A 12,505-nucleotide genomic window follows, 5' to 3' on the forward strand; every position below is an offset into this window, starting at 1 on the left:
TGCCGGCAGAGCGGGCTGGGAAAGGCCGGCGGCCCTTACCGGGGGCCGACTGCGGGCCGAACCGGGCCACCTCAAGGGCCGCTCGTTAAAACACAGCTGCCCGCAGCCCTCGGGAAGCGCCTGCAAAACTGGGGCTCTCGGTTTCCAGATCGTTGCGAGGGCCTGGTTTCAAAACGGGGTGGCTAGAAGGGACACCCTGCACACAGGGAGCCAGCTCTGAGGAGCTTCAGGGAGCTCCGAGGGGCTTTGGAGAGGTGCGGGGGGCAAGGGGGTGCCTGCCAGCCGCCCTCCCCCTGCTGCTCTGCCCAAGGAAAGCCCCTGCTGTGCCTCCAGCCGGAGGGGCCCTGGCTGAGGCAGGCACAGGCTGGACTGACACATCCTAACGGTCTCGCTGTCATTAGTGGAGCTCATGGATGATGAGTTTTGTAACTCGAAGGTTTGTGGAAATTGCTCATGCGCTTAATTCCTGGGCAAGTGCTGTCAACCCAGGAAAGCGAACGGTGTACAGGGCACCCAGCTCAGCCTCCCATGGGAGATGGCACAGCCTGCTCCGCTGCCGTGGCTCCCCTTCACAGACTGCGATGGCAAAGCCTCCTGGAGAGATGGGCCACGAGAATCCCCCCTGGGGCTACTCTGTCCTGGTCTTACTGAAGGCACATGTGAAAAGATGGGAGAAAAAGCTCCTGCCGCTGTAAGATGTGGGAGTGCAAGAAGGACTCAGCAAAGATCACGTTCAAGCCCTAAATGAATGCAATGGACAAAGCTGCATGCTGTAAAACAAAACCCAGTGTTACAAGTCAAGGATCATAAACGATTAGGATTTCCAAGCCATTTTGCAGTGTTTCATATTCATCCTAAATTGCATATACTGTATGTCACATTATCTAATAACATAACTACGTTTCAAAATATTCCGTATGTCTCTTGGAATCACACTCACATTGCTCTGAAAACCACAGCTGCGGAATGTCACAGCATTTTTGAATTTAAAATTTGCAACCTTAAGTGATGAACACTGTTTGCATTTCATTTCCTTATTTCTTAAAAATAATAAAAACAAATGATCGTGGGTTTGTGAATTTGTACATTTCTACTTGATTAATCTGCCTGATTAGATCACTTTTCTAGGCAATGATATTAATTTGGCACAACTTCATAAACTGAGGGGCCAGATCAGAAACCCTCAGTACCATATGCAAAACCTCGACAGCCAACCCCTTGTATTTTTCCACAGCTGCTACTTGTTTGAATTACCACCTATCACTCAAGGAAAAAGCCGTGGCACAAAGGGAGTTCTGCAAAATACTGTCCTGGCATTCATGGACAACGGCATAAATAAACCATAAAAGGGATGTACTATGCACGCACCAGGCCATTTCTGTTATTTAAACAGCTTTAACAAGTACTTCAGTCAAACTGAACAAGACTCAAGCAACACACAGACATTTAAGGAGCAGCCGTTTCTCAACTGTATTAAGAAATGTTGTTAGTCATAAGACAGACCCAAGTCTTCATGAATTAAAAAAAAAACACCTAAAAATCCTTTAACAGCCCACTCTAAATCACCTTTGGGCTGAGACCAAGTCATTGCAGCTTTAAAACAAAAGACCAACTTCTGAGAAAGCTGCAAAAGTGAGTGAGAGGAGGGAGGTGGGCAGGGAAGCTGTAAAATCAGCAAGTTAACTCCTGGGTCTCAAGCAGCTTTCTGCACCTCCTCTAAAACCTGCTGCAGTCGGGGCAGTGTGCACAGTAAAAAACGGATGCTTGGGATGCAGCACAGAGGGCAAAATCCTGCGATTTTTCAGTAGCAGATAATCATACAAACGAAACCCAACTTTCTTCAGCTCAGAGACACCATCTCTCCTCGGGAACGGTTATTTCACTATGGATTTTCAGCTTCTCACCTCAAAATCGTTTCATTCACAGAACTGCTCCAACTCAGACTCCAAAAATGTGCACTTTGGAAAAACGCATTTTTCCATATTCACAGTTTGAACGAGTCATCTTCCTTTTCATATTTTTGGAATCAAGCAGAACCCATTCTTGGAAAATATTAATATGAAACTTTAAAAAGCTTTCAGAAGTTTTTTAATGATTGGTTAAATGAGAAACTTCACCTGAAGAAAACAATCCTACTCTAGTGCATTCCGCATCTATTCTGGTGGGGGCCCATCAGCCCCTCAGCTGGCCTGCCCGTGCGGGAGGGGAACGGAGAGCTGATTGGTTCACAGGGAGGCAATGCAGCAACTAAATAATGTCAATAAATAATACAGAAAAATAACTTGAGCAAAATCATCACTCGGCCCAGAAAAGCTTATCTGGAAACAGAGACCTTCCACCCGTTATGAGGAAAGAGGTGATATATCCTGCGAGGGTTAAACCTGAGCCTTGCTATTTTCTTTTCATTTGGTTTCTGAAGAATTCTCCTGTGGGTAAAAATCTCCCTTGCTTGGCCTCAGCCCAGAGGTTTTTAAATTTACTGTTTGAAAGACTAATAAAGTAATTTCAGCCTTTTTTTTTTTCAGTTATCCAGAAGTGAAATAATTTTCCTCACTCAAAACATGCAGATGTTTTGCTGCTCATGTTCCTTAAATATGACCCAACCGTGCAAAACAAAGCTTTCTAGCTGAGTAACTCCTGAAGGGAATCCAAACCTTTTAATGACATGAAAAACCCCACACAGCTAAACAAAAAGCCTTGTAAGTGACACATTTTTAAGGCCTGGGCTGCATGTAGGCGAAGTGGTAATGTTTGTCAGTGCCGATCGCTGGGACAGAGCCTTCCATTGGCACCAGGAATGCGCAGCCCTTCTGCTCCAGCTGAACTCCAGCAGCTCTGCAGGGGGAAGGAGCTGCGATCCTGCCGGGCTGCACAACTGCTCACAAAGGAGCCTTTTCAGCTCCACAACATAACTTTTTTTGTTGCGTTTCTTTTTTATTTTATTTGTGCGTTTCAGGGAGGCGCAGGGGAAAGAATGCAACCTTTTCATTTCTTCCTTGATAAAACGTAGTGAGTAAATTTCTTACCTACGTTTCTGATTCTTTGCAGAACCCTTTACGTGGGGTTTTCCATGCCTGCATCTCAGCTTCCAGAGCGAAGCAGAAAGGGAGCTTGCCCCCACGAGGCAGTGCGTCTTGAACAAGAGCTGCCTTGACCCTTTGCACTTGCAAACTGCCAGGAGATCAACCGCTCCCTCAAATTCTCCAGCCAATGCTGAGAACCACAGGGAAGGCTCAAGAAACTAAGAAAATGCCCCGTTTTCCAATAAGAAACCACCTGTTCCTGAAGGCAGACAAGAAAAAAAAAAAAATCAGCCTAAAGACCACCAGTGACCTCCAACAGCTTCTCCACCATGGAGATCTAGAGAGGAGGCAGGTGCAGTTATAAAAAAAATCTAGGAAATTTCTCCCCAAAATGATCATTACAACGAAAAACGTGATGTCGCCAGTGCAAGAATCTTAATTTGGAGCTGAACAGCTCAAAGGATGAGAAGAAATTTAAGTCTTGCACAGGGCAAAACAAGTGGCTGACAAGTACAGACCGACTGTAAGAGCAGAGAGGGCGACAGACCCCCCCATGCTGGCCATGAGCCGTAAGCCCCAGGCTCCCCTGCTACAGCTCCAAACTGGACATCAAGATGTACAAAAACCAGCTTAGAAATAACCCAGTTCAAAGCAAGGACAACTGGAGACCTCCGAACCTCCCATCCCGGGGACAGGAGTTGCGTCACTGAATGGGGACAGTGGGGCTGGCTAAGACCGATGGGTTTTTCACTTGTTCTGCCGCAAAGGTCCAAACCAGATCAACACAATTACTGTCTGCTCTCCTGTGGGCCGAACCTTTTGCATCTCCAGCTCTGCCCATCTGCAGCTTGGCCAACCCCCAGCTCGGCCAAGGACCAAATGACACAGGAACCACCCAAGAAAGCAAAAAGCAGAGGACTATTCCAATGGAAGCAAGTCACAAAGGGCAGGTATTTCTGCTTGAATGCCCAAAAAGCCCTGGAAGAAAGCACCGAAAGAGAAGAAAAAAGGGCCTGAGTTTGTTCTGGCTATGCTGGTGCTGAGCGGTGCATTTACCCAGAATCAGTCAAACCTTCAGGGAAAGGCAGATGTTGGGTGACTGATGGGTGGCCCAGACGTCGAGGAAACCATGGCTGATGCTCGGAAAATGTGTCAGGCGAAGAGGGAATGCCAGCTCCTGCCACTGCAATACATCTCCTTCCTTGCCCAGCCAAAAAGAAATGACTACAAGATTCAGGATCTGAGCTCCTGGCAGCTGATAATTGTACATAATAGGCCAAGGGAGCTCAATTTTCAGTGCTTCAAGGGCAAGCAGACCTAGGAGAGCTGGCCTGCCAGGGCCCTTGGGGTTTTATCCAAGACATGGACTGAAGATACGCAGGGAGAACAAGCAAACGTGCAGAATCACATCCTCAATGTGCATGTAACCGCCAAGTTATCCCACGTTTGTTACAATGCTGCAACACCAGCCACTTCTGTATGAAACCTCAGATACGTGTGGCAACAAAAGCATCTTCCATAAAAATGTCTTTCAGTCCAGCAGTCTTACACCATTTCCACCACTGTTACTGGTACTGTTTGATGTACGGTTCTCACTGGATAACACCACACAGGGCTTTCCTCCATATAATCCTTCTTTTTTTCCCTAACTATACATTACACGCCCGTTCCATGGCACATTATTTCTCTGCAGACAGGTATGCTTCCCAACTGCTTTAACCAGCTCAGGTTCTGTTTCGGGGAGAATCACATTTACAGAGTTGCATCGAGTTTCAGTTTGATTTCTTGCTGAGGAGTGTATGTGAATAAACATCTCATTTTTATTTTTATTGTCTTAAGGCAGTTCAAATGCACTACCTGCATCAATTCACAGCAACAAAACAACATTTTCCAAGTTCCATGTATATAAACTGTGCTTCTCCACCACTGATGTGAAAATCACTAATAAAGTTCCACATTCAAAATTTTGAAAATTTCCATCTTGTATGGCTACATCTAAAAAAGGCTTTGGAAGCAAAAGGTAGAGTCACGTCTCCACCGAGTTTCCGACAAAACTCTGGATATCAGTTGTACACGTGCATGTTGATGCATCCAGACCATTTCATATATAGCTTGATTTCATGGTCAAATTATAAATAAATGTGTAAATGCAAACCAATTGGATCACACACTAGGAGGTAACCTCATACTAATATAGCTCCTGAAATTTCAGCTGAATGAAAGATCCCATAGTGCCTGAGGAAGAAAAATAAAATAAAAGCAATCCTCGTCCCACAGCTAAATACTGCAATTATTATTGCAAAATTATTGCAGTGCTGTGATGCAACAGTAAAGTGTTCTGCCTGTCAGCAAATAACTGCTGCTCGCTATTATTTTAGGTGGTTTTTTTTTCTTAAACTGCAGAGTGAAGGTACTTTGCAGTTACATTTCATAGAATCATAGAATCACAGAATGTTTTGGGTTGGAAGGGACCTTTAGGGTCACCCAGCCCAACCCCCCTGCAGGAGCAGGGACACCGCTAACCAGATCAGGCTGCTCAGAGCCCCGTCCAACCTGGCCTGGAATGTTCCCAGGGATGGGGCCTCCACCACCGCCCTGGGCAACCCCTTCCAGTGTTTCACCACCCTCAGTGTAAAGAATTTCTTCCTTATATCCAGCCTAAACATACCTGGTTTAGTTTAAAACCATTACCCCTTGTCCTGTCACAACATTTAAAGGACATCAGTAATTTTGTTGGTATTTAGAAAAGAATACCAGATTCGAAAAACAATTCTGCATGTGTCTAATGATAAAGAAGCAGCTCTGTGATGTTGCACGGCCCATGAGAAATATGCGACCATGCAATTAAAGGATGAGGCTGTGGAAAACTGGGAAGTTAAGGATGCACGTTCACTCTTCAAGCTCTGCATTTGCTGACTTCTGCGAGTTTACCCATTTTAAATTTAAAATTGCGTTAGCCTTCATTATTCCTGGATTTTCAAACTTTTCACTGGGAATTTCCCTTATGCTCCTTTGGACTTTCCAGTCAACCCTTTTATTGAAGACCACATGCACTGATACTGCTCATTACAACTGAGGAGCTAAAGCAGATGCTCCTGCAAGTCTGGCCCAACAGACTTCAGTGCTCAACTCAGGTGAAAGAAAATAAAACCACAGAAAGGGCCAGAAGCTTCAGGTCCTGTTGTTCTGTTAGTTCAGATATGTATTTCTCCAGCTTACACAAACTACGCTAATTGTACAAAACAGCAATCAACACTTTCACATTTCTGCAATTAAGCAACATCAAATTGACTGGGCTTGCAGAAAATTCAAATAAAGTCACTCCTGACCAAGCACAAGAGATTTCGTCCACACGATACGTTTGGAAAGTGACCTCAGCTGACAGCAGGGGGATGGGGGTGAGTTCAAGTATCACTTTGATTTTAAGATAAAAATACAGCAGTACAGCAATGCCAATATCTGCCTTCATATCCTCCCATCCCGACTTAACAGGGATGGACCAAAGCACCCAGCGGGGCAGGAGCACGGAGCACCTTGGGGAGATGGAGTTGCCCTGTGGCAGTACCTAGCTGCTGGCATGTGGCATCTGCCAGGAGCAACTTTTGGATTTGCAGCTCTCCCAGCACACAGCAATGCCCCCAGAGAGCCCCGTGCAGTAAATATTGCACCCAACGCAAGAGCTGCTCCTGACCTCAGCAGAAATAGCACTGGAGCAGAGAGCCCCAAAGCTTTGACAGCCCCAAAGCTTATCCTCTGAACGGGCTGCCCGAAAGAACGATTAGGGACAAACAGAGAAGCAGCAGAGCAATCTTCAAGGTCTTGCCCAAAATATTCCCTGAACCTGCACGTTACCCCAGGATTCCCAAAGATTTGAGCAGGAGTGAGATACCTCTATGCGCTCGCACATGGGTCTGGAAACAGTTGTAATACTTGTATTTCTTCCCACATATTCCACACTCGTAAGACCCTGAAAAACAAGACAGAAAAGTATACGTCACCATAGGAGATTAGGAAAAACAGCCTCACTGCATGCTCATCTGTAAACTGGGGACAAAAGAATGCGGTTTGCAGCAAAGTAATTTTTGGAAGGTTCATGGAGATAAATGCAGGAAATCACTATCCCAGACTCAATTCTTTTTTCAGCCTTATTTAAGATTCCTTGGCGTATCACCCTGAACTTACATTTTCAGTATATCTTTGTAACTTTGCTAACATGAAAGGGCCACTCTCAAAATAGCCTGACTTATAATTTTATAATAATGACTAATATCTCCTACAGACAGAAATAACCTTGAATTACTTTTCAGTAAGTTCCTAGGATACGGGAAAAAAAAGCTTTTCAACTGAAAAAAGAAGGCAGTATGTTATCTTGAGGCAAGGAGTTTTCAAAATTTCTCAAGAAATGCACAATGTACAAATTTCTCAAGAAACCCACAGAGATTTGGTAAATATCCACCCAGAGGAAACCAAATAGATACAAATAGAACTTTTGACCTTTTCAAGGAAAAGCACATGACCACAGGAGTCTCTCTTCTCAATTTGTGTCTCTAATTCCAGAAAACACACATCTGCAAACAGTCATTTGAAATGGAACCAGAGAAACAGAGCTGGGAGAATCATTTGTAATGATGAAATCATGCAATGAATTTAGCCTCTTCGTCAGACAGGCAGACAGAAATTTCCTTAGATTTGTTATTGAAGTTGATTCAACCTCTTTTTTCCCCACTCCCACCTGGTGAACAGTCTATAAATTCACCTTCCAAGCTCTCGCTTGCAAAATGTATTGCATTTCTTAGCTGTCCATCAGCAGCTTTGTAACTGTGATCCTCCCCGTGCTCTTCAGCAGGGCGAGAGCAGCGCTTACAGGAAGAGGAGGTGGGAGAAAGAAGGACTGAATATTATTTTGTGTGAACATTTCATTTCCATGGACGCTTCCTCACACAACCCTGAAACAATCTTTTCCTGACCATGCAAAACAGTAACACTTGGGGATGAGCCACAGACAAGAACAAAACATTCCCACGCACAAATATTCCCCAACACCATTTTACAGCAACACTTACCCAGCGCTACTCAAAGTGAGCTCTTTCCAGGAACAAAACCAACCGTGTTTTTTCAACATGCTATACCCATGTCTTCCCGTTCGTCCGGCACTGAACTCCCTGTCCGTCGCTGTTAGCATCACCTGGGACTGCCTTTTTAGCTCGGGAGTCTACTTTCTCACTGATGCTGAAAGAGGCAATTTGCTATAGTCTGATACACAAGGGTACATGTCTGAAAAAATACTCTTAAAATACTGATATTGTAGTCAGTTGACTATGTCTGATTTGCTCCATAGCCCTTTAATTATCGTCGCTAGTTCTATTTTATATGGAGATATACATATATGGGACAGTCATCACCCGTGGTCGCTCCACCCAGGCTTTTCCAAGTGAAATCCCGGGTATCAGCAAGCATCTGCCAGCCCTCATTTTTCACGCTCAAGGACCCGTTATATTCATCGCCAACCTCCAAAATTCTTTCCTAAAAACTATTCCAGCTGGAGCCCCAAATCTGCACGGCCAGAAGATGAGCGCACTTACCATCACTTGGGCCCTGCCAACCACCAACCCTGTGCAACAGCTGAGGCTCAGCTGTACCGACAGCAAAATGCGACTGACACCTACCCATATCCCAAAACAGTGCACTGGGAAAATGGAAAAAAAACAGTGAGGGGCTTCTAGGTTGAATTTTTTTCCCATTTTTCTTATATTTCCCCCTTCCTCTGGAGATAGTCTACAGCACATAAATGCATTTGGTTGCGCAGAAGTTCTTCAAGAAGAATATAACCTGTACAAGCAGCTGTGTTGTGCCTTCCCCCTCCAATACAAACCCAAAACAGCGTGGCAACCCTCAGGCAAGGGGCTGTGCCTGGAAAGCGAGGGCAGGAGCCGAAGGCAAGAGAGGGAGCGGCACATCCCAAGGCCAGTGCTCTTGCACAGATATCCTGAAGCACCCTGGTCTCAAGTGCAACCCCGCAAAGGCTGGAGTCATCTTCTTCGAGGGGGGTACCTCTACCCACCTCCTACACATGAACAGCAGAGAACTGCCCCAGGAGGACAGCAAGTTTGAAGGGTGTAAGGGAGGTGCATTACAGATCTAAAGTCCTGCAGGCACCGAGACAACTCAACAGCCACAACTGTGTACTCAGCGCACTACGATTTGGGGGGGCAAAGGAACAGATCCTCATATTACAGAAAGGTGGGATGACTTGCCACAATAAAAGTGTTATTAGGGTGGAGGAAAGAAGAAGTGGAAAAAATAAAAGACATGACTACATGTGTTAAGGCCTTAGAAAGAACATGCCCATGTTGCCTTGGACACTGACAGCGTGGTGACGGTTTATCTTGGACTTTGTCCACATCAGGGTGTCTCATGTGGTTTAAAGCTGTCTGTAGTAGGAGGGGAGATGGGGAAGGTTTCTGGTTAGTTGGTGCATTCAGTTTTGCCAGGCTTTTCCTCAGCCTCGCAGTTGGGATCTGGGCAACACACTCGTTGCATCTGGAGCTTTCCCTTGCTCCCTGATCCCTGGTTAGACTTTCACACCCTTCCATCACATACCGGACGTGTATCTCAATGCATGGTCAAAAATCCAGGTCCCTGAATATCGATTTCGTGTATATCCAACGGGAGAGCCACGTTCCACTGCTTTTCCATCTAAATTGTGCAAAGAAAAAATCAGAAAAGAGCCCTTAAAGTGGATGTACTTCCAAAGAATAATGATGGCTGAAGCCTATTAAAAATTTCCAAGACCCATCTGTCCCTGTGGCTTGGTAACAAGATGGCAGAGGTCACACAGGGTTTCTTAAGGCTTCTGCAGCTCTATTTTATTTGTTATAGCTAGGGAGAATCCAAATTGCTCCCGATTTATGTGTGCTGAGCAGCTCAGCAGCTGAGGCATCAACATCACGGCATGAATCAAGAGTGTGCACGTTAGACTGACAGTCTCAAAGCAGAAGGGTTCACTCTTCACTTTGTCTCAGAAACATTTGTGATTTAATGCATTACTTGAAAAATCCTCTCAAAAATGTTTCTCGTTAAGCACGGACCAGATTGACAACTTAAATAGTCCTGTATAAAATTTCTCCTGATCAACCCGCAGATAACTCAGTCCTCCAAAACACAAATACTGACCTGATGGTATTCCCAACATTAGAAAATGATCCACATCAACCAAATCGTTTCTCCCCCTTTCTCTTGATTTACAACACAAGTGCCGTTTTCTTTTCCTCTCCTTTCTAGATAGCTTCATGGTGGACTTCTCTGCCTTTATGCCCTGACACTCCTGCCCTGAGAAATGTGAATGTGCTGGAGCTCTTCAGATGACCCTGGCACAAGGCCAGCGTGTGAAGCTGGTAAGGAAAAAGAAGAAAAGAACGGGAACTATTGCATCTCAGAGCTGCGCAGGGTGAGAAGCACACCACCCATGAGGCAGGGAGACCCGGCAGTACCGTGGGTACGGCTCGGTGGACGGGGAGGAGGGCAAGATCCACAGCGGCAGTATCGGTCCATTGGCCTTCTTTGATTGAGGTGCCCAAAGTGGGACCCCAAGGGCTTGCAAGACTTTTTGTGGAAAAGCACATGATAGGGAAATGGTCCAAACCCACAGACACCAGCACCGGCCTCTTCGGCTGGAGGACTGCAGCCACAGCCACCACCCATCCTGCTTCGCTGCACCTGCTTTCACCCATCGTGGGGTTTGGGTGGCTCCAAACGGATGGAAACAGAGTCTGGAGTCGGCCAAAGTGCAGGGAGAGACATGTGAACATGTAACCAAACAGATGGCAACATACATAAGGCCTGATCGGATGAAAACACTACAAGAGAACAGCAGCAGCTGAGCTGGGAATCCCTGTTATAAATTGCTTCAAGTAACAACTAAAAATATAAATATAGCACGCTCCTGCAGGAGATGTGTGACTCAGAAAAGGGATATAAATCTTCTAATGTGCATTTCAGTGAAGTCCCAAAGCTGAGCCCCGCAGGAAAGCTGTCTGTCACCTGGAGCCCCGTGTGCCCCGAAGCCTTCAGCGCCGCGGCCCCAGTTCAGACAACGCATTCCTCATTTGACCCACCATCCCCAGCACGCCATGGAAGGAGACAGGCTGAGGGTCAGCATTTCTGTGCACAGGAGCGGGACTCATTTACTTCTGATTCACCACTTCATAGAACCATAGAATCACTCATCCTGCATTGTGAATTACTATGAAAAGTAACCATTTTCGACACCTCCAATCTCAGCTTCCCTAATGAAGGTGAATAAAATCCTACCAAAGTCTTGGCTTTCTGCACAGCTGAAGTGATTTAGATACAGGGCTACAACAGGCTTCAGGGAGAAAATCCCCTGGAAGGACCAGTGAGCAGAAGCAGGAGGCACCGGCGTCTTTAGCTGTTCACAACCTTGGGCTGTCCAGGGCAGTGGCTGAAATTGCCAGCAAAGGAGTGGGCATGGGACGTTTCTTGTGCGAGTTACACAGATGTCTGCAGTGACAGAAGTAGCGCCCGTCTGTGCTTCCAGGGTGGGGGAGGGATGGAGGGGACCAGAAGAATTGACTGGGAGCCAGTTCAAGAAACCACAAGGAACTGGTATCTGTCCACACAGAGCACAGTATTTGGTGGCCAAACAGAAAAGTTATTCAGAGGCACCGCCCCAACAAGCAAGAGTTATGTGAATGGCGGATGAATAGGGGCACTTACATGGCTCTTTTCACAAAGGAATTGTCTGCCAACTCCAATTGCCTCAGGACCAAGTTGCCTTTAAAGAAACCCAGCACGAGGCTATAAAATAACAAGTATGATGCACATTTCATTTGAAAAGGCACTTCCAGATACAAGTTCTCCAGTTTACTTTCTACAGCTTTCAACCACTGCTTGTTAACTAATCAATAACTCTCTGTCCCTCTCCCCATGGTGCCTACATGTTGAATAGCGTCCCCCCTCACCCCAGCCTGTCCCCAACACTCTCCATAGGCATGACATGACAGTGTACATCCACGTTAGCCAACAAAAGCCCGTTCCTCACTTTGCACAGCAATATGGCCAACTCAGGAGGCACCATCTGCAGACCAGCTGCTGCCGCCCAGCCAGGAGCCATGGGGAGAAGAGGGTCCTACATGGGAGACACCTGATCTGCAGATGCTTTCCTCAAGGGCTGGTGACCACAGCTGAAGGAGAAGCTCCTATTGCCTCAGATCGGCAGCAGTCTCTCCGCCCACCCCTCTGGGGGTGTGAGGGTCACCTCCACATTTCAGGGTTGCCCATACAGCAACCAACCTCTCAAGAGCTGTGGGGACACAGAAGCCACTCTGAGCACAGAGTGTGTCCTCCAAATTGTAAGATCTGTATGTTGGAACCAATTATGGACTTGTTAGGCTTTCTCTAGATGTTTTGACCCTGCATAAACAGCAGTGACCTCCCACCCTGCCGTTCCTAGTGGCTGGGGG

General features: G+C 46.2%; 1 protein-coding gene across 1 annotated transcript in view; it reads right to left on the reverse strand.

Moving 5' to 3' along the window:
• Nucleotides 1-12,505, reverse strand: part of ZNF618 (zinc finger protein 618) — a 96,566-nt gene that overhangs the window by 64,743 nt on the left and 19,318 nt on the right. The window contains exons 3-4 of the mRNA XM_035891875.1: nucleotides 9,624-9,719; nucleotides 6,913-6,990 (exon numbers count right to left, since the gene is read on the reverse strand). Of these exons, the coding sequence (XP_035747768.1) occupies nucleotides 6,913-6,990; nucleotides 9,624-9,719 (174 nt within the window). The remainder of the gene's footprint in view (nucleotides 1-6,912; nucleotides 6,991-9,623; nucleotides 9,720-12,505) is intronic.

The sequence above is a fragment of the Egretta garzetta genome, unplaced genomic scaffold (genome assembly GCF_000687185.1).
Source record: "Egretta garzetta isolate BGI_Z169 unplaced genomic scaffold, ASM68718v1 scaffold143, whole genome shotgun sequence".
Taxonomy (NCBI): Eukaryota; Metazoa; Chordata; class Aves; order Pelecaniformes; family Ardeidae; genus Egretta; species Egretta garzetta.